This window comes from Phycodurus eques, chromosome 4 (genome assembly GCF_024500275.1).
Source record: "Phycodurus eques isolate BA_2022a chromosome 4, UOR_Pequ_1.1, whole genome shotgun sequence".
NCBI classification, from domain to species: Eukaryota; Metazoa; Chordata; class Actinopteri; order Syngnathiformes; family Syngnathidae; genus Phycodurus; species Phycodurus eques.
The window spans coordinates 17,381,667-17,408,961 of NC_084528.1; the positions used below are offsets into that span (position 1 = coordinate 17,381,667).

Consider the following 27,295-nt stretch of genomic DNA (forward strand, 5'->3'; position numbering starts at 1 on the left):
ATGCATGTTTTTGGGATGTGGGAGGAAACCGGAGTGCCCGGAGAAAACCCACGCAGACACAGGGAGAACATGCAAACTCTGCACAGGCAAGGCCGGATTTAAACCCGGGACCTCAGAACTGTGAGGCAGATGTGCGAACCAGTCGTTCACTGTGACGCCATCATCAGATTACAATATATACTAACATCATATTAAATGGATTAAGAATGGGATATCCCATTCCTAATCCATAGGGATTAATATGCCATTGGTCCACCCTCTGCAGTTATAACAAAATATCAAATTAAACCTCGCAAATTTTCGTGCAATTCGAAATGAAATGTCAACTGAAGCCGCAAAAATTTACTTTTATTCAATGATTCTTAGTCACTTTAACTATTGCAGAACCAGTTGGTCCCAGGCTGGTCAGAGTGCAAAAAAACCATTGGAAGTTTTGTACAAACAAGTAATTAAAGTGATGGATAAAAAACCAAGCCACTATCATCACTGTGCAATTTAAAAAAAATACAGTCTTTTAAACTGGGACAACTTTTACATATTTGCAGATTTAAATTTGATTTATAAAGTACTGCATGATTTGGCTCCAGCTCCTTTGGCTGAGTTCATCAGCCAAAGAAACAGCTCTGAGCGTGTCACTCGAGGCTCTGTCAGAGGTGACTGTCTCATTCCTCTGCGCAGGAGCACGTGCAGTAAGTCAGCCTGGTCAGTGAGGGGCACTGGTGAGTGGAACTCAGTACTGAGGAGGTTAAACTGCTCACAACATACAAGGCCTTCACAAAAAAACTGAAAATGTGGTTAGTTAACACCTATAGCTGCCAACACTAAAAGACAAGTATGTTATGATGTTTTTTTTTTTTTTTGTTATGATCAAATGATTTGTGGTTTTATTCTCTCTTAATAGTAAAGTAAGTCTTTGATTATGTATCCTGTATTATATTGTCTTGTAGATGTATTTTACTGCTTTTTTACATCGTGGCCAGGGGACTACAGATGAAAACTAGCCTTCTGGCCAATTCTGGCTTTTTTAACCATGTGTATTTCATGTGTTTTATGAAATTGCATTGTCCCCTTTCAAATAAACTGATTAAAAAAAACCAAAAAAAACATCTTAAACTCTTCTTGGAAGGTTCTCCACAAGCTTTCGGAGTGCGTTTATGGGAATTTATGACCATTCTTCCAGAAGCGAATTTGTGCGGTTACACGCTGATGTTGGACGAGAAGGCCTAGCTCAGTCCCCGCTCTAATTCATCCAAAAGTGTTCGATAGGGTTGAAATCAGGATTGTGCAGGCCAGTCAAGTTCATCCACATCAAACTCTCTCATCTATGTCTTTATGAACCTTGATTTGTGCACTGATGGTACACGCGCGCACACACACACACACACACACACACAAAGGATTAGACAAAACCAGACAAGACACTAGACAGATGGGCGATACTAAATTATGAGTTTTTATCATCTTGTGTGGACAGAGTTTGGCAGTAAAGTCTGATGATGCACCATGGAACACAAAACACTCCTAACTCAAAGAAAGAAGGAAGTCTCAGTATGAGGAAATCCATCCATTGTGTTCCACAATATGTCACTGCGCCGCCTAGTTATTGTTTTACATGTATTTCAAAATCTTGCTTGACAGTCCAAGCACAAACACGTCTGTGTTTGTTAGCCAGTTTCCTGCAAGTCTCCACTAGCTGCACTGCATAACAATGAAGCTGTTCCTAAAACTTATAGCTAGTTGTATTGCATTATTTATAGCTAGACAGTGGCTGGGCATTGTAAAAATTGTTTTGAAATCCAAATCGAAGCTGACCATTGTGTTTAGAGGTTTCTTTGGAGGACTCACCCTGTTGATAAGCTCTCCGACCATGCCCGTCCAGGAGCCGTTGGGCTCGGGGGCACCGTACAGCCCGTCGTCCACCAGCTTGATCTTGAATGAGAACTTGAGGATGTCCGCCAGCTCCCTCAGCATGTCCACGCAGAAGCCCTCGTACTGGTCGTTGCCTTGGAAGTCCTGGTAGTTGTCCTTGCGCATCACATACGGGTTTTCCTGAATATAATAGACAGGTTCTTTTTTCTAGATACAAGCAATTTAGACAATTTTGTGCTTTGACTTGCAAGCTTAATTTTGAGATAAAAGCACTGTATGGTAGCACTGACTGATTTTACTTCACAAGAAGCAGGAGTTTGTCGGATATAATTAGTACATATTCTTCAAAAACGAGGCTTCAAACTGTTTATTGCCACTCCCATTTGAAGTTTACTCTCAAACTAAACAAAACATCCATCCATCCATCCATTCTCTGAGCCGCTTCTCCTCACGAGGGTCGTGGGCGTGCTGGAGCCTATCCCAGCTATCATCGGGCAGGAGGCGGGGTACACCCTGAACTAGTCACCAGCCAAGCGCAGGGCACATAGAAACAAACAACGGTCAATTTAGAGTCTTCAATTAACCTACCACGCATAGTTAGTAGGGAACCAGAGTGCCCGGAGAAAACCCACGCAGACACGGGGATAACATGTAAACTCCACACAGGCGGGGCCGGGGATTGAACCCCAGATTAGCAATTAGGTTGCGCTGTTATTAAGGATATTTAAACGCAAATGGTACAGCAACACATGCAGACAGACAATATAACAGTACTGTCAACATTAATGGCGGCTGAATTGGTTGCCAAATATGAGGTTTAAACGTACGGTACAGTACAGTAGGTACGGAAAGTATTCAGACCCCCTTAAATTGTTAACTCTGTTATATTCCAGCCTTTTACTAAAATAATTTAAGATAATTTTTTCCCTCATTAATGTACACACAGCACCCCATATTGACAGGAAAAAAAACTGAATTGTTTAAAGTTTTTGTAGATTTATTAAAAAAAAAAAACTGAAATATCACACAGCCATAAGTATTCAGACCCTTTACTGTGACACTCATATTTAACTTGGGTGCTGCTCTTCTCATCATCCTTGAGACGGTTCTACACCTTCACTGGAGTCCAGCTGTGTTCCATTATACTGATTGGACTTGATTAGGAAAGCCACACCCCTGTCTATATAAGACGGAACTCTCGGTATGAGGAAGAGCAAATGAGAATCATGAGGTCAAAGGAACTGCCTGAAGACCTCAGAGACAGAATTGTGGCAAGGCACAGATCTGGTGATCTGGAAGGTTACAAAAAAAAAATTCTGCTGCACTTAAGAGCACAGTGGCCTCCATGATCCTTAAACGAAAGACGTTTGGGACGACCAGAACCCTTCCGAGAGCTGGCCGTCCGGCCAAACTGGGTAATTGGGGGAGAAGAGCCTTGGTGACAGAGGTAAAGAAGAACCCAAAGATCACTGTGGCTGAGCTCCAGAGATGCAGTCGGGAGATGGGGGAAAGTTCTAGAAAGTCAACCATCACTACAGCCCTCCACCAGTCGGGGCTTTATGGCAGAGTGGCCCGGGGGACAGGGACAGAATGACTGGTTGCAATCGAAGGAAAGATGAATGCGGCCAAGTACAGGGATATCCTGGACCAAAACCTTCTCCAGACTTCAGACTGGGCCGAAGGTTCACCTTCCAACAAGACAATGACCCTAAGCACACAGCTAAAATAACGATGGAGTGGCTTCAGAACAACTCCATGACTGTTCTTGAATGGCCCAGCCAGAGCCCTGACATAAACCCAATTGAGCATCTCTGGAGAGACCTGAAAATGGCTGTCCACCAACATTCACCATCTAACCTGACATAACTGGAGAGGATCTGCAGGGAGGATTGGCAGAGGATCCCCAAATCCAGGTGTGAAAAACTTGTTGCGTCATTCCCAAAAAGAATCATGGCTGTATTAGCTCATAGGGTGCTTCTACTAAATACTGAGCAAAGGGTCTGAATACTTATGGCTGTGAAATTTTAGTTTTTCTGTTTTAATAAATCTGCAAAAATTTCAACAATTCCATTTTTTTTCTGTCAATATGGGGTGCTCTGTGTACATTGAGGGAAAGAAATGAACTTAATTGCTTTTAACAAATGGCTGCAATATAACAAAGAGTAAGAACTTTAAGGGGGTCTGAATACTTTCTGTACCCACTGTATACGTAGTGTGTTCAACTGGGTTTTCTCCTGGACGTTCCTCACCAAACCTGGCACACTTTAATGAAAATGTCGTTCAAAAACCTCTCACACACACCAGAATGAGTGTGTTCTTAACAACATTCATCAGGCAGGAATAAACTAAGTTCAGTTCGCATTCGCCCAAAATATGGACAAGTTCATGAACTTTTGTTCTTTGCACTCGTTCAGGTACAACACTGTCTACTGGAACGCTATCACCATATAACGTGAGATAATCTTTAATAAGACACATGCTGCTTCACCAAAACTTAATATCTGATTACTTGGAGCAGATTTCCATTAACTCATTCACTGCTTAAATGATCTATGAACTGAGGTAATTACACTTAAAACCATTCTGCCATGAAAAAGGGGGTGCCTGCTTGAATACAGCTCTACTATTGGCTCTCAGAATTTGTAGGTATACCTAATGACCGTTTAGTACTGTTGCTTTCCAGTTATTGATATTGCGTTGTATCTCAAACGCCCTCACAACTGCAGTTTCTGTAAACGTTATCACCTGTACCGTGTCTGACAGGTCTTACACTTGTGCAACCTTTCTGTTTATATGCAATATAAAGTCAAATCAATGTTAGTTCGTGTATATTTGACTCCCATACTAAAATAAGATGGAGTTTATTTAAAGGGAATAGCTGCAACCTTTACAGTCGCACACAAATGCTCTTTGTTGAGTGGCGTCTGTGTCTCATCACGTCAAACTCCTTTGGGCTTTTTTTTTCTTTTCCTCTCTTGTTTTGAATGACTGCAGGTTCCTTGGCATCTTCTTTCTCTGTTAAACTTACACTTGGGAACAGTTTTGTGTAATCCTCCAGAGAGACAGAAGAGAGCGTGTGGAAGCTCATATATCGCATTACTGTCTCTGCCAAATACAAAAATCACACCTTTTTTAAAAAAAAATATATATTAGACCCAAAAAAAGTTACTTTCTAGGCTTGTGTTGCTTGTGGTACTATCAGACTGGGCGTAATTAATAAGTCATTCACAATCAAGTATTCTTGAAGGCTAGTTCACTGCAAAAGACATTTTCCTCCTAGTATGAATTTATTCTTTTAATAGTTCAATTTTATTCTCGAAATTCTTTGAATATACTTATGTATTTTTATTTCATAATATTACTAATTTATTCCTGCAAAAATAGAACTTTTTGTAATTTTACTATTGGATTAAAGTGGTGCCGTGAGCTATGAGTTATAAAAATAGCACTCTATAATATTCTTCCAGAAAAACATACAGTAACGAGATAATTAAATTAAATGTAAATAATTAGAAAGTCACTGATGGTGTAGTGGTACACTCGCCAGACTTTGGTGCGGGCAGCGTGGATTCAGTTCCCACTCAGTGACGGTGTGAATGTGAGTGCGAATGGTTGTCCATGCCTATATGTGCCCTGCGAATGACTGGTGACCAGTTCAGGCTGTAGTCCGCCTTTCGCCGAAGTCAGCTGGGATAAGCTCCAGCGCCCCGTGACCCTAACCAGGATAAGCGGTGTTGGAAATGGATGAATTAGAAACAGTTTTTGCAATATTTTTTACTTCAGTTCAATGGACATTGTGCTGTTCCTTCTGGTATGTGCACCTTGGCCATCTGGGGGAAGTATAATACTGTAAATAAATAAGGATATACATGAGACGTCTCAGCTCCTCAGTAAGCCACAGTAATTTTAGTCGCTATTTGCAGAGAATAAAGTATATATACACGTGAGTATTTTTTATCTATCTACTTGTGTTGTGGATATAACACAAAAAGTGGTGTTTGTGTTCAAATAGCCGTTGCTTAAAGAGTTATAACACCGTAACACTGATGCTATAGGATAGCCTGTCGATGGCGTTTTGCATTGTCAGCATTAAGCAAAAAGGACATACCAAAAGCGAAGTTATGTTGTTTTAAATACACAACGCGTATTTCTCTTTGTTTTATGTTTAATTTGACAGGAAACTTTAACTGGGAGTCCCAAGAAATAGCTTGAAGCTTCTTTTTGTGAATGAATGATCACGGCTTGTTGTGAAGTGAGTTAGGTTCACTGCCACCATTGCAAGTTCGTATCTCTAGTTTTGTAAAGGCAGAATTTTTTATACAGCTTTTGTGTACCTGTCCCTATTGTTGTGCTACATATTGCTGTGTAGTCCTCCGGTGACTCACAACAAATGTTGTTAAGATATAGGGCCAATTAATCTGATGATGCGTTGTGCATTTGTACGTTATGTCTGGTGCATGTTGGGCCTCTGCATGGCACGTTTGCATCTCTTTCCCATGAGATCCTCCCAGCGCGACTCAACTCCAATAGCCAATTAGCCTTGTGCTTTGTTTTTTTTTTTACAGGAAAGAAAATGAAAGGGCAGATTCATTCTGGCTGCAGATACAATTCGGAACATAAAAACATTTGCATTCCAAATAGGTAGAAGGCAGTATTCAAAAGCTGTGTGAGAACACGTAGCATAGCAAGGACAAAATGCTAGCATCAACATTCTAATTAAATTAGTTTAAGTGTGTGTTTTTTTCGTACAGCAATCTCAGCATGAGTGGCACGGTGGACGACTGGTTAGCATATCTGCCCCCCAGAGGCAGCTGGGATAGGCTCCAGCACGCCCGCGACCCTAGTGAGGATAAGCGGTACAGAAAATGGATGGATGGATTCTCAGCACGCAGCCTACTTCGCACTCAAAATTGGGGGCAAGAGGTACCACTGGGAACGCTTGGAACTCATCTGAACGAGCGCTGCCGGAGAAATTGTAGCGCGGACCGTAAAGGACGCACACTGCAGTGGCAAACGGCACAGAGGTAGCTGCACCCTGTCAAAAGCGAAGCTCCCCGGCTGTTGAAAGCACGGTTACAGTGATCACAGTGCTTTGTGTGCACCTTACAAAACACCCTATCAGAGCACTATGTCTGCTTCACATCACAAGTCAAAGATTTCCAGGGAGTATTTTATTTAATGAAACAACAAGACATTTTATGCTTTAATGCGTCGCCACTTCAAATTATGGAAGATTATTTCTCTTCTCCGCAGCGCAACGCGCCATTTGTAAGTAACATGCATTGGCACAACTGAGCATGTGCTTGTGTAAATTTGTTCCACAATTCTTGTTTGTTGGATTGCATGAATGGAGTTTTAACAGCCACATTGAAGGAGTAATTTTACATTGTATTCTCTAAACAGTCATTAGCCTTAAAAGGGAGCGGAAGAACCACACACAGCTTGGTCTCACACAGTTGTGGGATGGCATTGCACTCCTCAACGTGGTTGTATTGGACTAAAAAGAAAGCCTAAAAGTGTTCAGTTGCATTTAGGTAAGAACTTTTAATTCCATTCTTCAAATTATGGAGGTACTCTCTGATAAACACAACACTGTCGGACGAATATTGTCATGCTGGAGGTCCTTGACCACAGACAGAATCTGGGCTCATCGCTGAACATAAAGTTCCTCCATAAGTTCAGGTGGAAGAGCCATACAGAGCTACAACATAGAGGTCCGTCAAGGTCACATAATGCTGTGGGATGGCATTCCACTACTCAACAAAGGAGTCGTCGTAAATCAACCAATGTGGTTGTGTTTGTAATCTTTGAATAAGCAGGTCTCGCTCGACTCATTGCTGAAGATACAACCCCACATTTCAGCCACACAGCCACAACATACAGGTCACCAGTCTAGTCACACACTGGTGTGGGATGGAATTTCACTACTCAACCAGGAGTCCTCACAAGTCAGCCAATGTGGTTGTGTTGGGCACGCTAAAGCAAATTCCAAGTTTGGTTGGGGTTGGCCCTTTGTATTCCATCCTTACACATTTTGGAGATTTTGTGACAAAACACAACACTATGGGACAAGCATTGTCATCATGGAGAATTAAGTTAGTTCCCAGATCATAGGTAGAATCTTACTTCATCGATGAACAGCGCTAGTGACCAACACAATCATGTTGGTCGACTTGTGACCACTGCACGAGTGGAATGACACCCCATGTCTGTGTTTTACCATGCTTTTGAATCGTAACCTATGATACGACCGTGTGTGGTTCTTCCACATGTTACTGAAGCTCCTGACCAGAAAATTGCCATTATGTCTTGTTTCTTCCTTGTCAAATAATAATCATTTAATCATCCAGTCTTCCAAGGTTCCAAGACACTCAATCCCACAGAGTTGTGTGAGAAACTTCTAGATTTGGGAGTAGACCAAATGACGTCCTGAATCCAACAGACCTGAACACTTGTGGGATTGGCTTTTGTGTGCTGTGTGTGCTAGAGTGCCCAACACAAGCGTTTCAGAGAGTGGAATGCCATCCCACAGCACTCTGTGACCAGGCTCTTGTGGCTGTTTATGCTTCTTACACACGCTACTCCAGGCTCATGACTGTTAATTGTAAAACAGTTTATTTCTTGTTACTCACAAGACTTTAAGCATCCAAGAACACCAAATGAAAGTCGATAGCAACAGCAGAATAAGATGGCAAAGACAGCAAAGATTTGGCACGTTTACAGTTGTGCTGCTCATCAAACAAATACATGTTCCTTACGAATGGGCCATCATTTCTGAGGAAAATAAACAGGCTTTCCAGTTGTATGCAAATTAATAGCAAGAAGATTTGTTACAACAGAGAACAAAGATACTAAACACATTTCCACACTCTCTTTACATGGGGACACCTGCTTGGCCAATGATAGCTAGTAGGCTACATTTAGTTTAAGAAAGCACATACTATGCGTTTGTGTGCATGTGTGTGGGTGCTCTTGACTTTTCATATCCGTTCTACTTGACACTAGGTGGGTGTCTTGCTATGTGGGTGTACTGTGGTGCTGAACGTAGCATCATTCCATTCTATTCTATTCCTGTGTAAACATTTCTTAGTATTTCGAATTGGCTGAACTGGCATTTCTTAGGCTTTCATTCCATACAAAGTGAACGGAGTTGGTGAGGGGGGGGGGGGGTGGCCAATTCTGATGGACAATGAAGATACAGTAGTTGTTATGAAAATGATAATCAACAAAACAAAATGCACTAATGTGTTTTTTTGGACAATGACCAGATTACCACTAGATCTGATTAGATCAGAAAATGTACTTTTAAATTGTTTGTATATACTGTAAATAGTTTGGTCAGTGGAGTTTTTTTTTCACAACCAAGTCAATCTCAAGAATGTTCCTGTGAGAAAGCTGTTGTGAATTTTGATGCATTGTGATGTAACAGTGGGGTTAATTTACATAATATAAAACAGAGCTTCTCCAGCCAGGAAATGGCAGCCAGGCCTGTGAAGATCCAGAGCCACTTTCAAGTGACGTCCGGACCCTAGCTGTAGGGCTCCGTGAAAGCACTATCATGTCTAAGCTAAAAGGCAAGCAGAGCTACTGTTTTAGCTTTTTAGATTAGCACTCGCAAACAGCGTTATAAGCATTACATACTCAAATATTGTTGTCGGCGATGTGGGGGGCAGTGAGTATTTGTGTTTTGTGTATCCCCTGCCACATGCACAGAGCCGCACTAATTGACAAGTGTAATTCAGCAGCTCGCTCATGCAGTGCTGCCTCCACGAGTGAAAAAACAATCAATGCTTTTCATATATATATATGGGGACTCGTGTCTTTCTTCACACTCCAAGCTAGTGGTAACTTCCCCGCAACCCCCTAGCTGTCACTGTAATGAAAGCTGAATTCGGCATGGGCCCAGCGGTGAAGAGTGGCTCATTTGCATGAGATAGGACCGCCGCCTCAATTCAGGTTGATTTTAGAGAGGCAAATTTTCTAGTTCAGGGGTGTCAAACTCATTTTTGTCACGTGAGACAATGTTGTGGTTTCCCTCAGAAGGCTGTTATGTCTTTGAAAATCACGTTATTGTACAACCCCAATTCCAATGAAGTTGGGACGTTGTGTTAAACATAAATAAAAACAGAATACAATGATTTAGAAATCATGTTCAACCTATATTTAATTGAATACACTACCAAGACAAGATTCAATGTTTAAACTGATAAACTTTATTGTTATAAGGTATATACAGGTTTTGGAGAAACATATGCTGCCATCCAAGCAGCGTCTTTTTCATGGACCCCCCTGCTTATTTCAGCAAGACAATGCCAAACCACATTCTGCATGTTACAACAGCAAAAGAGTGGGGGTACTAGACTGGCCTGCCTGCAGTCCAGACCTGTCTCCCATTGAAAATGTGTGGTCCATTATGGAGCGTAAAATACGACAATGGAGACCCCGGACTGTTGAACAGCTGAAGCTGTACATGAAGCAAGAATGGGAAAGAATTCCACATACAAAGCATCAACAATTAGTGTTCTCAGTTGCCAAACGTTTATTGAATGTTGTGATGTAACACAGTGGTAAACATGTGTAAAAGGTGATGTAACACAGTGGTAAACATGACCCTGTCCCAGTTTTTTTGTAATGTGTTGCAGCCATAAAATTCTAAGTTAATGATTATTTGCTAAGAACAATTCGAGTTTCTCAGTTTGAACATTAAATATCTTGTCTTTGTAGTGTATTCAATCAAATATAGGTCGAACATGATTTGCAAATCATTCTATTTTGTTTTTATTTACATTTAACACAACATCCCAACTTCATTGGAATTGGGGTTGTATAATACCTCATCATATTGTTACTAACTGTATAAACAATTGGCCTTTCATTTGGTTGTTTTAAAAACATATTGAATTAGAAATGTAGATTTAATTGAAATTAGTGACAACAATATATTGGTAAACAACATTTGTTCAATACTACCAGTCAAAATGTCTGGTAAAATTGAATAAAACTAGCACATTTAGTACAGATTTTCGGCCAAAATTAAAGGAACAAATCCATTTGACAAGAAACATGAAATAGACTATTTGCTTTCGTCGGCGATATAAAATGGTGACGTCCTGTACTCGAATTTGACACCAGTGAAATTTGTTCCCTACCCCCAGTAAACAATCACAGTAATGGAAATATGGCCAATAAGGTCACTGCTGTCAATATTGTCACACCAACTCAAGCAATAAGTGAAAGAAAGCAGGACCCAAAAGACACACACGCACACACGCATGCACATACTGTGACCTCCATTGTGCTGCTGCCCCCGAAGGAAGGTGTGACATTACCAGAATGGTGGTGACAATGAGGGTCTTGTTGGCAAGCGTCTCCGACACATTAATATCCAGGCTGGTGGAGTTCATCGCCAAGGTGTTGTTGGAGTACCAGATCCCAATCTAATCAGAGGAGATGGGGGGTGGGGGGGGAGGAGAAAATGTCCGTAAGCTTCCGTAACAAACACAATGCTACCCCGGGAGAAATATGATCCAATTTTAGAAGGTTACATCCACCGTCCCAATGTGACACAAAGAATGCAAAACAAATAGAGGGGCGCAAACACAAATAGATCGCAGACAGAGGATAATGATAATTAAGGTGCAGCATTGTTACTGTAAAGCTGCCTGGTGCTCTTGGAACACTAACATTTTGGAAATAGGCCTATCCAAAAATTGCAGTGTTGTGAATAGTACAAATAGTGAGTTACTGTACTGTACTTGAAAATATGTGGCGCATTATGAAGCGTAAAATACGACAACGGAGACCCCGGACTGTTGAACAGCTGAAGCTGTACATCAAGCAAGAATGGGAAAGAATTCCACCTACAAAGCTTCAACAATTAGTGTCCTCAGTTCCCAAACGTTTATTGAATGTTGTTAAAAGAAAAGGTGACGTAACACAGTGGTAAACATGACCCTGTCCCAGATTTTTTGGAACGTGTTGCAGCCATAAAATTCAGTTAATGATTATTCGCTAAAAAAAATAAAGTTTATCAGTTTGAACATTAAATATATTGTCTTTGTAGTGTATTCAATTAAATATAGGTCGAACATGATTTGCAAATCATTGTATTCTGTTTTTATTTATGTTTAACACAACGTCCCAACTTCATTGGAATTGGGGTTGTACATTTCAAAGTCTGTACGTCGCAATTATAGAAACCATCAAAGTGGACAAAAACGCTATTGACCAGCATAAAACTATGTAACAAACAACATCTGGAGCAGTTCAGATTCAGTATTTATCTAATAACATCGAAAAACACACATTTAAATAAAATACTATTATAAAATATAATACTTATAAGATGTCACCGATGGTGTAGTGGTGCACTCGCCTGACTTTGGTGCGGGCAGCGTGGGATCAGTTCCCACTCAGTGACGGTGTGAATGTGAGTGCGAATGGTTGTCCGTGTCTATATGTGCCCTGCGACTGACTGGCGACCAGTTCAGGGTGTAGTCCGCCTTTCGGCCGAAGTCAGCTGGGTTAGGCTCCAGCGCCCCGCGACCCTAACCAGGATAAGCGGTGTTGACAATGGATGGATGGATGGATACTTATAAGATGTGCTGATTATTAAATGTATTAATTTGTACAGATCAGTACAGACACATTTTGCTAGTCAAAATTGGCTGTAACAAGTTGACTCTGATCAGCCAATCAGAGGACATAAAAAAGCTGACATCATTGAGAGCCAGTTTGCTGGCCCCGTGAGGACAAATTTGAAATCTGATTAAAGAAACAGTCCCATTGCTGATATAGTGTCAATTACATCAGGCAGCACTACTGATTCTGAAGGCCTGGGCAGATTAGTATGATTGGCAACACACAGAAGGTTAAATCTGATTCGACAAAAATCTAACATACGGAAGCACTGCAGCCTATAGAAGGGCTCCAAAAAGAAAATAGACTGTTTGCAATAAATTAATACCATTTTAATTTAACCAATATTAAAATTTAGGTTATGAATGTAGGCCAGTGTTTCTGATAGTGTTTGGAGCCAGCAGAGAAGGCCTTGTTGGCCCTGACGTTCCACCATTGTACGATGCATAACAACAGCATTTTTGTAAACAAGGTAACAGTCTGCATTTCGTGGGCATGATTTGTGACAAAAGGTCAACTATGGTGTAAATCTTGTAGAATGTTAAACGTCATTTGTAGTCGCACACAACTCTGTTGGGCTTTTAAACAGAGGACCTTGGCAATGCTTGGTATTTCTGTGCTTTGCTAACCACTTTATTAGCCGTCATACACAGTACACACGCGTTGCCTTAATTGACCCCAATGGGGATCTCCGCCAAGCATGCGCCACATTGTTTCATTATAAACAAATCAATTCGTGGGTGGGAATCTATTTTTCTTCACTAGCGTCTTTCTTCATATTTCACTTTTATGTGACACTAAAGTCACTTAAGTACATAAGTGTGCCATTACGATCTAACAGGCTTTACAGCGGCACAACGGCGGCGGACAAACCTGTTTCGTTTTGCAATATATCAAATGGTCGTGCAAAAAAAAAAAAAAAAAGGGAAAAAAAATTAATTTTTTCCTTTTCTCCATCCCACTCTGACATTTTATCCCGGCGCTGAGCTTAAACGTTAATTATAACAAGTGAGACGCCGAATTAAAGAACAGCACGGTTTTTATCGGCTGGCATTTGGCGCTAAACGCGGGGGCGCCTTGTAAATGAGCGGCTCTATCGACGGGGAGAGAGAGTGGCCTCATCCAGTCAATGAGCCGCGCACCCGCGTGTGCGCTACGGGTTCATTTAATCCCGCCTTTGAAAGGACACGGCTGGTCAGTTCGCTGCACAGTGCCTTGACAAATACATTTTTGGCTCCTGACCAGCATATCAAGCATAAAAAAAAAATGAATCTTTCACTGAAGGTCGTGGGGATTATCCATAAAGAAAACACACACACACACACACACAAAATTCAAAAATAAACATTAACACAAGTAGGAGAGGGGATGATAATGATTAATCTGATTTATTACCCAGCCCTGAATGCACCTCAAGCTCATCCTCAGCTCCCTGAAGTCATTAGTGAAATGAAGAAACTGCAGGGATTTGTTACAAAAGAGTTTCATGATAAAAATCCCCTCGATGTAACAAAATAGTCTTTGCAATGGCCCTTTGTCCTGACAGAAGTGAGCTGGTTCAAAGGGAAACCTAAAATTGCTTCTTTTACTCGCCGTTATTATTCTTCGTCCAAATATATCGGCAATTTTTACAGGCGCGATCATCCTGGTAGATATTTTTGTCTGGTAGGAGCCGCATGCAAAATTTTGGAAAACTCTAGCCCTGAAGCCAGTTTCACTTACTAACATGACATTTAGGAGACTATCACGAGTAGAAAAGTCTCAAGAAGCCATGACCGAACAGACTCGGGAATTCTGACATTTTGGTATTTTAGGGTCATTATGGCTATTTGGAAGTGTCCTTCAGATTTTGTTTGACTGTTAACAAATTACAGAGGTGTCTTAAGATATGAGTGACCAAACTTGTGATTTTTTTTTTTAGGTATGAGTTTTTCTTGCTTTGACTTACGAGCAAAAATCAGAGATTCAAGCGCTGCATGGTGGCAGTAAATTAAACTCAACTCACTTCACAACAGGCAGCAGTTTGGCAGAAAGTGAACAATTCTTCAAAAAGAAGCTTCAAGCTGTTTATTCACTCCCAGTTAAATTTTACAGTCAAACTAAACAATACAAACACAATTGGACATTTTGTATTTCAAACAACCACATAACTTTGCCTTAAAATGGGAAACACCATAGATGGGCTAATTATTATCCTTGGTGTCGCACTGTTATAACGTTAAAGGAAGGAATATTTGAACACAAATGGTGAACACATATAGACCGATAATATAACAATACTCTGAGGCATCTATTCTTCAACCTCTGCAAGGAACAAATAATACGGTGGATTCCTGAGGAGCTGAGATGGCTCCATGTATATCCGTATGTCTGTATTATACTGCACCCAGTTGGCCAAGGCGCACAAACCAGAAAAAGCAGGACAATGTCCATTGAATTGAAAAAAGGAAGCAAAAACAGGTTTCATTTCTTTACATTTTAGTGTGTAGAGTACTGTATTTCTTTCATTATCTTATTTTTTTTTGGGGGGGGGTGGGCAGGAGTGGATTAATGGCATTTCCAGTGACTATAATGGGGAAAGATAATTTAAGATATGAGTGTTTTGAATCACGAGCACGGGCACGAGACAAATTAAACTCGTGTTTCAAGGCACCACTGAACACTGGATTTACTAGAAAGAGGGCGATGCTAAATTAAAAAAAAATGTTCAAAAGAGTTTTTGTCATTGTGTGTTGTGGGCGTTACATGGCAGCAAAGCACACAATCCCTATATATGGTAGGTTGGCCTGGTGTCCTCAGACACACAAGAGTCTCACAAAGCCATGTTAGCTGTTAGCTAAATTGACATTTAGTCATGAGCGTGATTTTGTTTATTGCCACACCTCATAACTGCCACACTGATATAGCTGAAATGTTAATGTTTCATTATGCTGTTGTTATGCCAGCTCAGTGTTGCTTACTTGACCTGTGCGCTAACTAGCAGCAAAGTTAACTGAAAGCGCACAGCTGACAGTGACATTTTGTGGATTATACAGCAAAGGGTTTGCTAATTGGCTAAACGATCATACCAAGGCCTTTTTCTTTGGCCTTTTGTCGCTTTTTTTTTTGGGGTGAAACTTTTTTCAAAAGAGCCTGGGACAAATTATTTAAGGTTATTTCTTCGAGAGTACATTGAGATATATTACCAGTTCATTTACTTTTTCTACATGTATTTTAAGTCTACATGTTTACCAGCTGAATTCATCTTTCCATAAAATCTACATAAAGCAACTCCCGCATAATTTTGTAATGTACACAATTAATCTGCAAATCCCTCCAAAAACCCAGCGGGGCACAGTGACCTGACAAAAAAAGCAGCCGACTGCTGACCTCTTTGTGGCCTCCTCTGTGTTTCTCCAGGATCCGCAGGGTGTAGTTGGTCCTCTGACCTTTGCTGTTGAACTCCACGTGCCCCGTTAGGCCGTCGTACTCCACCTGGCAGAGACAAGCCCATGATGTAACGAATGAAACGAAAACCAAGATAATGTAGTCATTTATTCAGCCAGTGAAGACGCTGCATTATGGGAATAGGGTGTTGTTTTCCTCTCTTTTTCAATTTTATATTTAATACAGAGCAGTGATTTTATTGCAAAATGAATGGAAATCAAAGATGGGAGGCCGCAGCTACTGAACAACATTTCCCCCCGTTATTGTTTCATGTATCAATGTAGCATGAATGATTGCACTCTTCAAATTCTGCCTAGCAAGTTAAGCAAGTGGCTAAACAGCTAATGCAACCAGGAAAAACTGTTTTGAGCAATTCTTTAATTTCCTTTGAATTTATATTTAATACATACATATACAGTGGGTACGGAAAGTATTCAGACCCGCTTAAATTTTTCACTCTTAGTTATATTGCAGCCATTTGCTAAACTCATTTAAGTTATTTTGTTCTTCTTCATTAATTGTCAGAGAAGTTTCTTCAAAACAACTGAGACAAGCCCGAGGACGGTATCGAAATGAACTCACACCAACCAAGATTGTCTTTTCTGCTCGCGAGGGACAGCAGAGCAACTCACTGGCTGAGTGTGCTCACCAAGACTGACAAAGAAGTGCTGCCCTCGCCCGCTATTTATTTCAAGCAAAGCAGCATGCAACACAGCGGAACTTTACCGAAATGCGCAGGTGCACCGGGAAAATGCTTAGATCGTTTCCTTTTCTATAGCAGTCAGCATAGTTACACATCTTTTCTGAGGAAGTGTGAACCAGACAGGTTAAATAAGGGTGAACCGGACAGCTTCCTTGTCTCGTCCACACATCTGCGTGGGCGAATTTCTACAAAATATGAACATGCTTTAAACATGATAACTATAATTCTTTCACATTAATGTACACACAGCACCCCATATTGACAGAAAACATTGAATTGTTGAAATTTTTGCAGATTTACGAAAGAAAAACTGAAATATCACATAGCCATAAGTACTCAGACTCAGTATTTAGTAGAATCACCCTTTTGAGCTAATACAGCCATGAGTCTTTTTATGAATGATGCAACAAGATTTACACACCTGGATTTGGGGATCCCCTGCTATTCCTCCTTGCATATCCTCTCCAGTTCTGTCAGGTTGGATGGTGAACGGTGGTGGACAGCCATTTTCAGGTCTCTCCAGAGATGCTCAATTGGGCTTAAGTCAGTGGTCTGGCTGGGCTATTCAAGAACAGTCATGGAGTTGTTCTGAAGGCACTCCTTCGTTATTTTAGCTGTGTGCTTAGGGTCATTGTCTTGTTGGAAGGTGAACCTTCGGCCCAGTCTGAGGTCTGGAGAAGGTTTTTGTGCAGGATATCCCTGTACTTGGCCGCATTCATCCTTCCTTTGATTGCAACCAGTTGTCCTGTCCCTGCAGCTGAAAAACACCCCCACAGCATGATGCTGCCACCACCATGCTTCACTGTTGGGACTGTATTGGACAGGTGATGAGCAGTGCCTGGTTTTCACCTCACATTACCGCTCAGTACCACTTAGAATTAAGGCCAAAAAGTTCTACCTTTGTCTCATCAGACCAGAGACTCTTATTTCTCACTATCTTGGAGTCCTTCAGAGGTTTTTTTTTTAGCAAACTCCACGCGGGCTTGGACTGAGGAGAGGCTTCCGTCGGGGCATTCTGCCATAAAGCCCCGACTGGTGGAGGGCTGCAGTGATGGTTGACTTTCTAGAACTTTCTCCAATCTCCCGACTGCATCTCTGGAGCTCAGCCACAGTGATCTTTGGGTTCTTCTTTACCTCTCTCACCAAGGCTCTTCTCCCTCGATTGCTCAGCTTGGCCGGACGGCCAGCTCTAAGGAAGGATTCTGGTCGTCCAAAATGTCTTCCATTTAAGGATTATGGAGGCCAATGTGCTCTTAGGAACCTTAAGTGTGGCAGAATTTTTTTTGTAAGCTTGGCCAGATCTTTGCCTTGCCACAATTTTGTCTCTGAGCTCTTGAGGCAGTTCCTTTGACTTCATGATTCTCATTTTCTCTGACATCCACTATGAGCTGTAAAGTCTTACGTAGACAGGTGTGTGGCATTCCTAATCAAGTCCAATCAGAATAATCAAACACAGGTGGACTCCAATGAAGGTGTAGAACCATTTTAAGGATGAACTTATGGCTGTGTGATATTTCAGTTTTTCTTTTTTAATAAATCTGGAAGAATTTCAAAAATTACATTTGTTTCTGTCAATATGGGGTGCTGTGTGTACATTAATGAGGAAAAAAATGAACTTAAATGATTTTAGCAAATGGCTGCAATGCAACAAAGAGTGAAAGTTTTAAGGGTGTCTGAATACTGTCCGTACCCACTGTGTGTGTGTGTGTGTGTGTGTGTGTGTGTGTGTGTGTGTTTGGGTTTGTTTATATATGTATAGACCGATGGTTGTACTCCCGGAATTCTTCTGAGCAAAATATGGCTAACTTTGTGATGTGACCAGAAAAAAAAAAACCTTTGAGTAATCCTGCATTTTATTCTTTGTGATTTATGTCTAATAAAGAGCAGCAATGTTTGTACAAAATGAAAGTTAATACGTCATTTGTAATTTTTTGTCAAATATTTTTCATTGACCAGCATAGTAGAAATGATTGTAGGCCCCAAATTCCGCCTATTAACATATATTAGGTTTTTCAAATTTCTTTCCTCTTGACTTTCATTTAATTCAGGACAGTAATGTTACTGCAAGATTACTGGTATTTTTGGTTTGCTTGTTCATTGACCACCGTATGCGAGAACTTTTTGTACAGAATATATACATAAGTGCTCTTAAAAATCAAAGGAAATTCAATAAATAAAACAAAAAAGTAAAGAAAACCAATATAAATGAATTAAAATTGGAATTTAAAAAAAGTGATTTTTTTATTAATATAAACTAAAATATTAAACATACAAAATAAAGAGAAATTTAATTGATTAAATTGAGGTAAATTAGAAATGTAAATAATTTTACATGGTTTATGCACTCCTTGCCCCCGCACAAATGAAATGTAACAAGGTCAAATGTGACTTGACTTGATCTACAACAGGTTGCTGTGTTGGCTAGATAGCTACAATTGTATTTCAGTTGTTATACTGTATGTGAAAAATTTATATATTTTTTTATTTCCTGGTATGATTTCTTACTTTCTCCATACAGGAAAAACACCATAAATGGCTGCAAATGCAGACATCACCCTGACAATCAGTGTTGAATTCACTCGGGTAAACAAGGCAATGTGTTTGTAATGCCATCTTAATACAAGAATCAATATTTGGCTCCAGTACATCAATAGCTTATCAAGGGAAGAATTATCATGATGGAGTATCGATATTTTGTCCCGTCCTTTGAGAGTGAAAAAGAAAGAGTGAACAGAGGGAGAGGGGAATAGGCATGGATCGGCAGCTTCAAATCAACGAGGAGAGACTGCGAGATTAGATAGAGCGGTGCACCTCCTGTGTATGAACTCCAATGTACAGTAATTGTATGAGGAACGTCGAAGATGGAGCTCACCGTGATGTTGACTAACACGGACAGATGTCTGGCCGGTGGGGAGGAGGCAATGAGGGATGGCACCCCGGATGCTTTGGCAGCACGGCGCCGATCTCACACACACACACACACACACACACACACACATACGCACGCACGCACGCACACACACACACACACACACACAAGCACACACGAGGCCGAGGCCACATGCAACGTGAGATGAAGGTGATAATGAAGCTGCCATTCATTCTCATTAATCAGCCAGTAAGAGACAAGTGGTCACAAATCATCCTAATCATGACAGCATGCAACACGTGCTCACCAGGATTTAGTGTAAAAAGTACAAAAAAGTAAGGCAATGCGTTACTATTTTCCAACTTGAACACTCTACACAAATGTGGCAGATCAGCTGTGTACGAAATGCTTTTGCCCTATCTCCAAAAAAACAAAAACAACCACATAAAATACATATTTTTACATTAACATTACCACGGGACACACACATTGTGAAGCGACCACCTATCTGAGTCCACTAGAATGCTACTCATCCAAAACATGTAGTGAGATTCCACATTGTAATTTGTTTGAGAGACTGTTTACGTGCTGCTTTTTTGGTTAGCAACAGTATTTTAGCCTGCTATGAACGTTTTATTCAATCATTATTATCACAACTCTTCTTTTTTTGATAAAATTGTTTATCATCTTGAAATAAAATTTTACAGGTAATGTGAGACGAGAGTTTTTTTCTGGGGGTGCGATGCATGAGAAAGGTTGGGAACCAGTGAAATAAACATTTTGGGAAACGTGAAGAACCACTTGAATAGACTGACAGGGTAATGCTGGTAAGGGTTGAAAACGAATTAAATATGCAGACAAGGTCATTTTGGGCAAGGTTGGGAACAATTGAAATAGACAGATGGTGTCATTTTAGATAAGGCTGGGAACTACTAAAATAGACCAGGTGATTTTCGGGAAGGGTTGAAAACCAATGAAATAGACACACAACGTCCTTTTGGGAAAGTTTAGGAACCACTGAAATAAGACACACAGGGTCAATTTAGCTACGTTGGGAACCAGTCAAGTATTCAGACAGGCTCATTTGGGGACGGGTTGAAAAACAATGAAACAGACAGACAGTGCGATATTGGGAAAGGTTGAGACGTAGTGAATTGAACAGATTGGGCCATTTTAGGAAAGGTTGTGAACCACTGAAAGAGGCAGACGGGGTCATTTGGGAAAGGTTGGGAACCACTAAAACAGGCAGACAGGGTTATTTTGGTAAGGTTAGGAACCAATGAAACAGACAGATGGGGGTCATTTTGGAAAAGGTTGGGAACGGACAGACAAGTGATTTTGGGAAAAATGTGGGTGCAGTAAAAAAGACAGATTAGGTACTTTTGAGAACGATTGTGAACCACTGAAATAGACAGATGGTTACATTTTGTTAAGGTTAAGGACCAATGAAACGGGGTCATTTTGCGAAAGGATGGGGGAACGACAGTTGGGGTCATTTTGGGAAAGGTTGGGATGAAGTGAGCTGTGTTAGGATAGGGTCATTTTAGGAAAAGTCAGAAACCAGTGAAATAGACTGATGGGCCCATTTTGTTAACACTAAAACAAACCAACTTGGGTCAATTCACTTTGGTCACTGTGACTAAAAGTGTCAAGTACAAAACAATTCCTCAGAAATTGGATGGGTCATGTGTTTTTTTCCCCCCCATTTTTTTTTAACCTTTGTTTATCCAGGTAGGTCAGTTGAGAACGAGTTCTCATTTACAATGACGACAATGACGATGTTATGCTGCTGATACCCCAAAGATTATTTTTAAGTTCTATGATGAACAATGCACTGATTTTCATATCAAATTCTTCTACTGGTAAATTCCCAGGAGAACATGCTCTTTGGTGTGATCCACATGAACCAACTTCGACGTGTATAGTATGAGAATGCTTGTTCGCACAGCACACCGGTGAGCGTACCATGCGCAGGTAGTTCATAAGACTGGTCCCATGTTGCCATATCTGAGGCGAGGTGCAGCTGAGCGGCTTCACTCCAATTTCTTGACTGCGGTTCAGTTCCCTCACCGCCCCCACCACCACGTGCACCGCATCAAACATCAGCGCTGACGACAGCTGCAGAAGCAAGAGTGGGAGTACGGGAAAGGGAAAAGGGAAAAAAGGGGGAGGGGAATTGGAGCATGGGGAGGAAAAGGATGGATGGGGGCAATACAGATGGCCATTACATACAAGGCGTTACGTTGCATGTTTGCATCATCGTGAAACGCAATGACCTTAATGGTTAATATTGGGTTTGTTTTTATTGTTTTTCCGGGTGTGTGCTACGGAGAGGGGGTGTGCCAACTCTGTCAGAATGTTGAAAAGGGTGCCATCCTGGCAAGGTTCAGTAATGGCAGGTCTATCTGTTAGTAAAAGGCTTTTTTTGCCTGGCTTCTGTTCCAAATAAACCAGGGAAGAACGAGCAAGATAACACTTTGGGGCAGGTGGGGTGGTGTTAATGTGTAAAAATCAACTTTTGAAAAGTTTTTAAAGGTGTGTTAGGGGTGCACCAACTCTGTCGACGATGTATGGCTTGAAAATGTTGGGAAAGACTGGTCTATCTGTGAGTTAAAGGGCTAATTCCTTGATTTGGCAAATTGATCAGGGATTCCCAAGCATGTGTGATAGTTCAGCGATGTGAAAATGTTGAATTTAGCACGAATCTATATTTTTATGCAACTTAGTGGAAATACACTTTTTTCACCTTTAAACAAAATGCCTTTGTTGATTATAGATGGACTTTGTATTGTCTTTAAAGATAATCTGTAGAAGGTAGGACATTTAGTATGAATTCACTTTTTTCATTTTCAAACAAGATGCCTTTTATGGTTACAAATTGATTTTTGTTTTAATACTTGGTGTGTGAGGGGTGCACCAACCAGTGTTTAAGGTGTGTGAAATTAGAGATTAATCTGTCAGTTAAATGGCTCGTTCCTTGATTTTCAAAATTGTCCAGGGGTACCCAAGTAGGTCTGAGAGTAACAAAAGTTGGAATTTAGTCATGAATCCATTTTTTTTCCTTTCAAAAACTTTGTATAAATCCACTGACCGCTGGGCCCGGGTAGGACAGGTCGCAGCCCTCGTTCCATGACAGGTTGAGGCTGCGGATGAACTCTAGGTAGAAGGGATGGGTGGTGTTGAACATGGAGAAGCCCACTACGTTCGACTGCTCATCCACGATGTCATCCAGCCTCATGAGTGGGAAGTCCTACGAGAAGACAGTTTAAGTGATGGTGTTGACAGCGCATGCTGTCGTAGCAGAGGAGAAAAATACAGTCTAGAGTGAAGTGTGGTGAGGAAGTGAGGGTCTGACAACATTTCATCTTTGAAGAGGATTGACAACAAGGAGAGGAGTAGAGTAGCAATAGTGAGACAACTGCTCCAGTAGCTTACTCCACTTTCTTAGCACTGTGTTGTTATAGGTTAGACCACCACCACATTTGTTATTGGAATGACCTTTTTCAGAGTAGTCAGAATCAGAATGCTCTTTATTTGGCGAGTATGTCCAAAAAACACACAAGGAATTTGTCTCCGGTAGTTGGAGCCGCTCTAGTACGACAACAGACAGTCAATTGACAGAGAACACTTTTGAGACATAAAGACATTGAGAAAAACAGTCACTGAGCAATAAAGGGTTGCTAGTTATCTGGTCATGTCTGGTAATTTTTTTTCTGCTATTAGTCAGGAAAATGCCCTTTTGTTTCGTTAAAAATAAGGTGTTAAAGTAAAAATTAGTATTAGGGTGGATTTAGGAGTAGCTGTTGGGTTTAGAGCTAGAGGTAGGAGTTAGGTTCAAGATTGGGGTTAAGGTTGAGAAGTTACATTTAGGGGGTTAGGATTCGGTGATTAGGGATTAGAGGTAAGGTTTACTGGAAAGGAATTAGTTAGTTGTGAGGTTCATGGGTTAGCAGTAAGGTCCGTCGCACACCAAGCGAAGGGGCCGAATGTGATTGAAGTGGATCATCGTGAAAAAAATTGCAGTTGGAGACTCGCACCCATAAACAAAGCAATTGAGAATCTACCGGTCCAGTGGTAAAACTGCGACTGTATCAAGTTCTGAAGCTCCAGATGCAGTGTAGTATTACTTTTTGTTGAACCACAAAAACACGGCGTGATTGTCAAGTAAGAAGTCGATTGACACAATAAGAGGGAAGAGGCCTGAATAAATGAAAGAATGTGAGTATTCTGAGAGGCTGTCGATCACCCTCTTCACTGACTGCACCCGTGCATTCTGGCAACAGCCTCTCCATGCTTTGCTTTCTAGCCATAGGTGCGCATGAAATTATAAATATAGTTAAATATTATTGTAAATTGCTGCCGTTGACGCTGAGCTTTCCTGCTAAAGCTGCTGCCTCCGTGACCCGACTCTGGAGAAGCGAAATAAAATGAATGAATGAATTATTATAAAATTAGGCTCCAGCACTCTGCGAAGATGAACGGGACAAGCGGTATTGAAAATGGATGGATGGATTGATGATCGTCGAACACAATATTCATATACTGTACAGAATGTATTTGTATAGCTCGGTTATAGCTTAGTACCTGAAACATATTATTTATTTATTTGATTTTTTTGTGAAAGCTTATGTACATTTTTGATCGACTGTTACAGCTCCGAGATTGTGATGCCACGACAGTCCAGTCGTGTTCAGACGTAACGCTCGTTGTGCAGCAGGTTTCAGGATTCGGTTTAGGGTTAGAGATAGTATTAAGTGTCAGGTGATACGTTTAATGATTAAGGTTAGGGATATGTATGGGCTAGGTTTTCAAAATACTTGTTCTTTTACCCAAGTATCGTATTCATGTACTTTATACAAGACTGGTTCGACCCCATAAAGAGTTGCTGAGGATCTGGATAAAGACGCGCATCCTGGAATTGAATTTCACAATTTGAGTTGCTGTTACATCAATGGAACAGTCCAACTCTTCAGAATCACAATATTGGTTAAGATGTGACTTGAAACATTGCTTATACATTTTCATGACATCAACCTTAGATCAGATCTTAATATGAATAAACTGGAGGTTGACCAGCATCTGTAACAGCTCTGCCTTTTGAAGTTCATCTTTATAGGCTTCATGGCGTATTGTCATCATAGCTTTGCATCTTAATGTTGACTTTTGCACAGCCCCGCATGTAAACATCTAAATAGCATGTGAGGCACGTACAGAGGGGGGATGAGGGAACGAATAAAAACAGGCAGCGGAGCGAAGGCTGTGACACATTAATCGAAATGCTAAAAAGGGGGCGAGGCGTCACCATCACTTCGCCCGTCCTCTGCACTTTTCCGCATCTCACCCTTTTCCGCTTCGCGTGCTTTGCATTACTTTCTCTCTTTAGTACGTTCGTAAAGCGTCATAGTTCGAATAGAATAGCCTTTTTTGTGATTGTAGTGAAATTGGAATGCTACTCCATGGTGTGAAAACAAAATCAAGTTATTGCACTTGAATTTAAAGTCTCTGTAAAGTAAAAATCAAGGTCTTTTGAGTTTGACACATCATGGAAGAGAGTGTTGCAAACAACCCTGCCAAATTTGAATGCTTAAAAAAAAATCAGCGAGTACATAATATGAGGATTCAAAATCTTTCCACTCTCAAACGCTGTGGCCATGTATCCAGCCGGGTCATCGCAGGGCAATTCCAAGCCACAATAACGAGGGGCTTTACAGCCGCCATGCCAGCTTGAAGTCCCTTTCCACACACTGGCTGTCAAGTCAGACTTTTTTTAAATTTTACCCCCCTACTCTCTGTTTTGGCTTTCTCTGCGTGACGTGCACACACTCATGAAGAGAAGATGTTTTTTCTGGGTGTAGCTAGCTAACTTCACATTGCAATTGCGCCAGTTCCTATATCGTGGAGGAGATGCGACTCATACCAGACTCCAAAGTACGTCACGTGGCACCATTTTATTTAATTCTTTTTTACACCCAAAAATCAGGAAAACTGATATGAAACAGTTTAATGCTACATACAGTATAGCGCCAGAACTGAGTACTACAAAGGTCTCAGTCTTTGCATGCTTTCAGCAATTACCTTCAAATATGTATAATTTATATACAAACAAATCTTTGAATTCATCTTACAGGCTCTTTTTAAATTTTAGCCAGCAAAACAAGTCACTCCAGCTGGTTGCTTAGATTTTTTTTTTTTTCCTTCTTCGTAGTTCTACTCCCTATTCCAGCCTCGTGGTGGGTGACATTATGGTGTGACATTATGCCACGATGGCTAGCGGGACACGCCCGTCCCCCATTACGATCATGGTGAAGCACGATTCACCAAGTGTTGGATTGTTGGCCCAGTAATAGGGAACGTGAGCTGAAAGGAGATGCGGGGGGGGATTACAAGAGAGGGGGATATATTGAGTTTATGCTTGTCATCCGCTCCCATTCATTTGAATTGAACCTGCTGTGATGATCTTCGCTGGCGACAACAAATGCAAGCTTTGCTATTTCATCCATTGTTATGTCATACATTATGTTTGTAGTTAAATATTCTTGTAAAACATGCTGTGTGTGTACTTTATAGGCTGTATTTGTATGACTTGGCAGCGGCTGAGACTCATTTGCTTGAAACTCGGAAATGCCCTGTTGTGTGAGTTGAGGGGGTGGGTACCAAACATGAAATGGGCAAGTACTCTAATATCCTCAGTAGGGTTGCGGGCGTGCTGGAGCCTACCCCAGCTATCTTTGGGCGAGAGGCGGGGTACACCCTGAACTGGTCGTCAGCCAATCACGGGGCACATATAAACAAACAACCATTCGCAAGGTCACACCTACGGACAATTTAGAGACTTCGTTCATGACAATAAATGATTCTTCTTCTTCTTCTTAACCTATCATGCATGTTTTGGGGATGTGGGGGGAAACCAGAGTACCCGGAGAAAACCCATGCAGGCACAGGGAGGACATGCAAACTCTGCACAGACGAGGCCAGATTTGAACCCGGGTCCTCAGAACTGTGAGGCAGATGTGCTAACAAGTCGGTCACCGTGCCGCAGTACTTGAATATTAACTGACAAAACTGCGTCACACTGTCAGCGATTTCATACCCACCTGTTTTGAAAGCCTTATGCCGTTTATTGCCTTTTACATTCAATTGACAAACCGCTGAGATGTCAAGCTTAAACCATGTCACAGACTCATTTTGACCTGTGTTATGCATAAAATAGTAGAAAAAATGGATTATGATGGAAAGCGACCTTTTTTTAAGGTTAGGTTTAGGCTGGGACAGGCTCCAGCTCACCCAAAAGGGAGCCACATAAGGACAGGCGCTATAGAAAATAGACTGATGCATGAGCGCGACAAAGGCTGCACTCTTACCATGGTAGTGAGGATGTACTTGTAGAATGGTGATGTCATCCCCAACTCGGATGCCTGCAAGACAAATGGGAAAAAAGACAATAACAAAGACACAGGTGGGTGAGAAGAGGCGAAAGCGGAGACTGGGGCAAAAGGAATTGATGTTGGGGGACACGACAGGAGATATGAGGAGTATGGAGTGTACGTTAATCATTATTTTACATCATGGGAAACATCCGGCCCCCCGAGGGCGAAACGGCTCTCCCGTGCACCCGGAGTGAGTCATCACAGAGATCCCGAACAATGCCCCCTAAGAAACTTTGTGCGACCATGCGAGGATGTCCCGTTGTCATTATTGTCCCTCACATGGGCCCCGCGGGGGGCCTGGGAAGGTAAAAAGAGACATCCGTCGGCTTACTGGAGCAAGCCTGTAGCCCGTGGAACTTTGCG

The 27,295-nt window shown here is 41.3% G+C and overlaps 1 protein-coding gene across 2 annotated transcripts in view; it reads right to left on the bottom strand.

Annotated features, from left to right (window-relative positions):
- grik5 (glutamate receptor, ionotropic, kainate 5) overlaps positions 1 to 27,295 on the bottom strand; it is a 78,764-nt gene that overhangs the window by 23,322 nt on the left and 28,147 nt on the right. For both annotated transcript variants that reach the window (XM_061674328.1, XM_061674327.1), the window contains exons 6-11: positions 26,867 to 26,920; positions 22,597 to 22,755; positions 21,471 to 21,623; positions 15,877 to 15,981; positions 11,199 to 11,306; positions 1,846 to 2,049 (exon numbers count right to left, since the gene is read on the bottom strand). In XM_061674328.1, the coding sequence (XP_061530312.1) occupies positions 1,846 to 2,049; positions 11,199 to 11,306; positions 15,877 to 15,981; positions 21,471 to 21,623; positions 22,597 to 22,755; positions 26,867 to 26,920 (783 nt within the window). The remainder of the gene's footprint in view (positions 1 to 1,845; positions 2,050 to 11,198; positions 11,307 to 15,876; positions 15,982 to 21,470; positions 21,624 to 22,596; positions 22,756 to 26,866; positions 26,921 to 27,295) is intronic.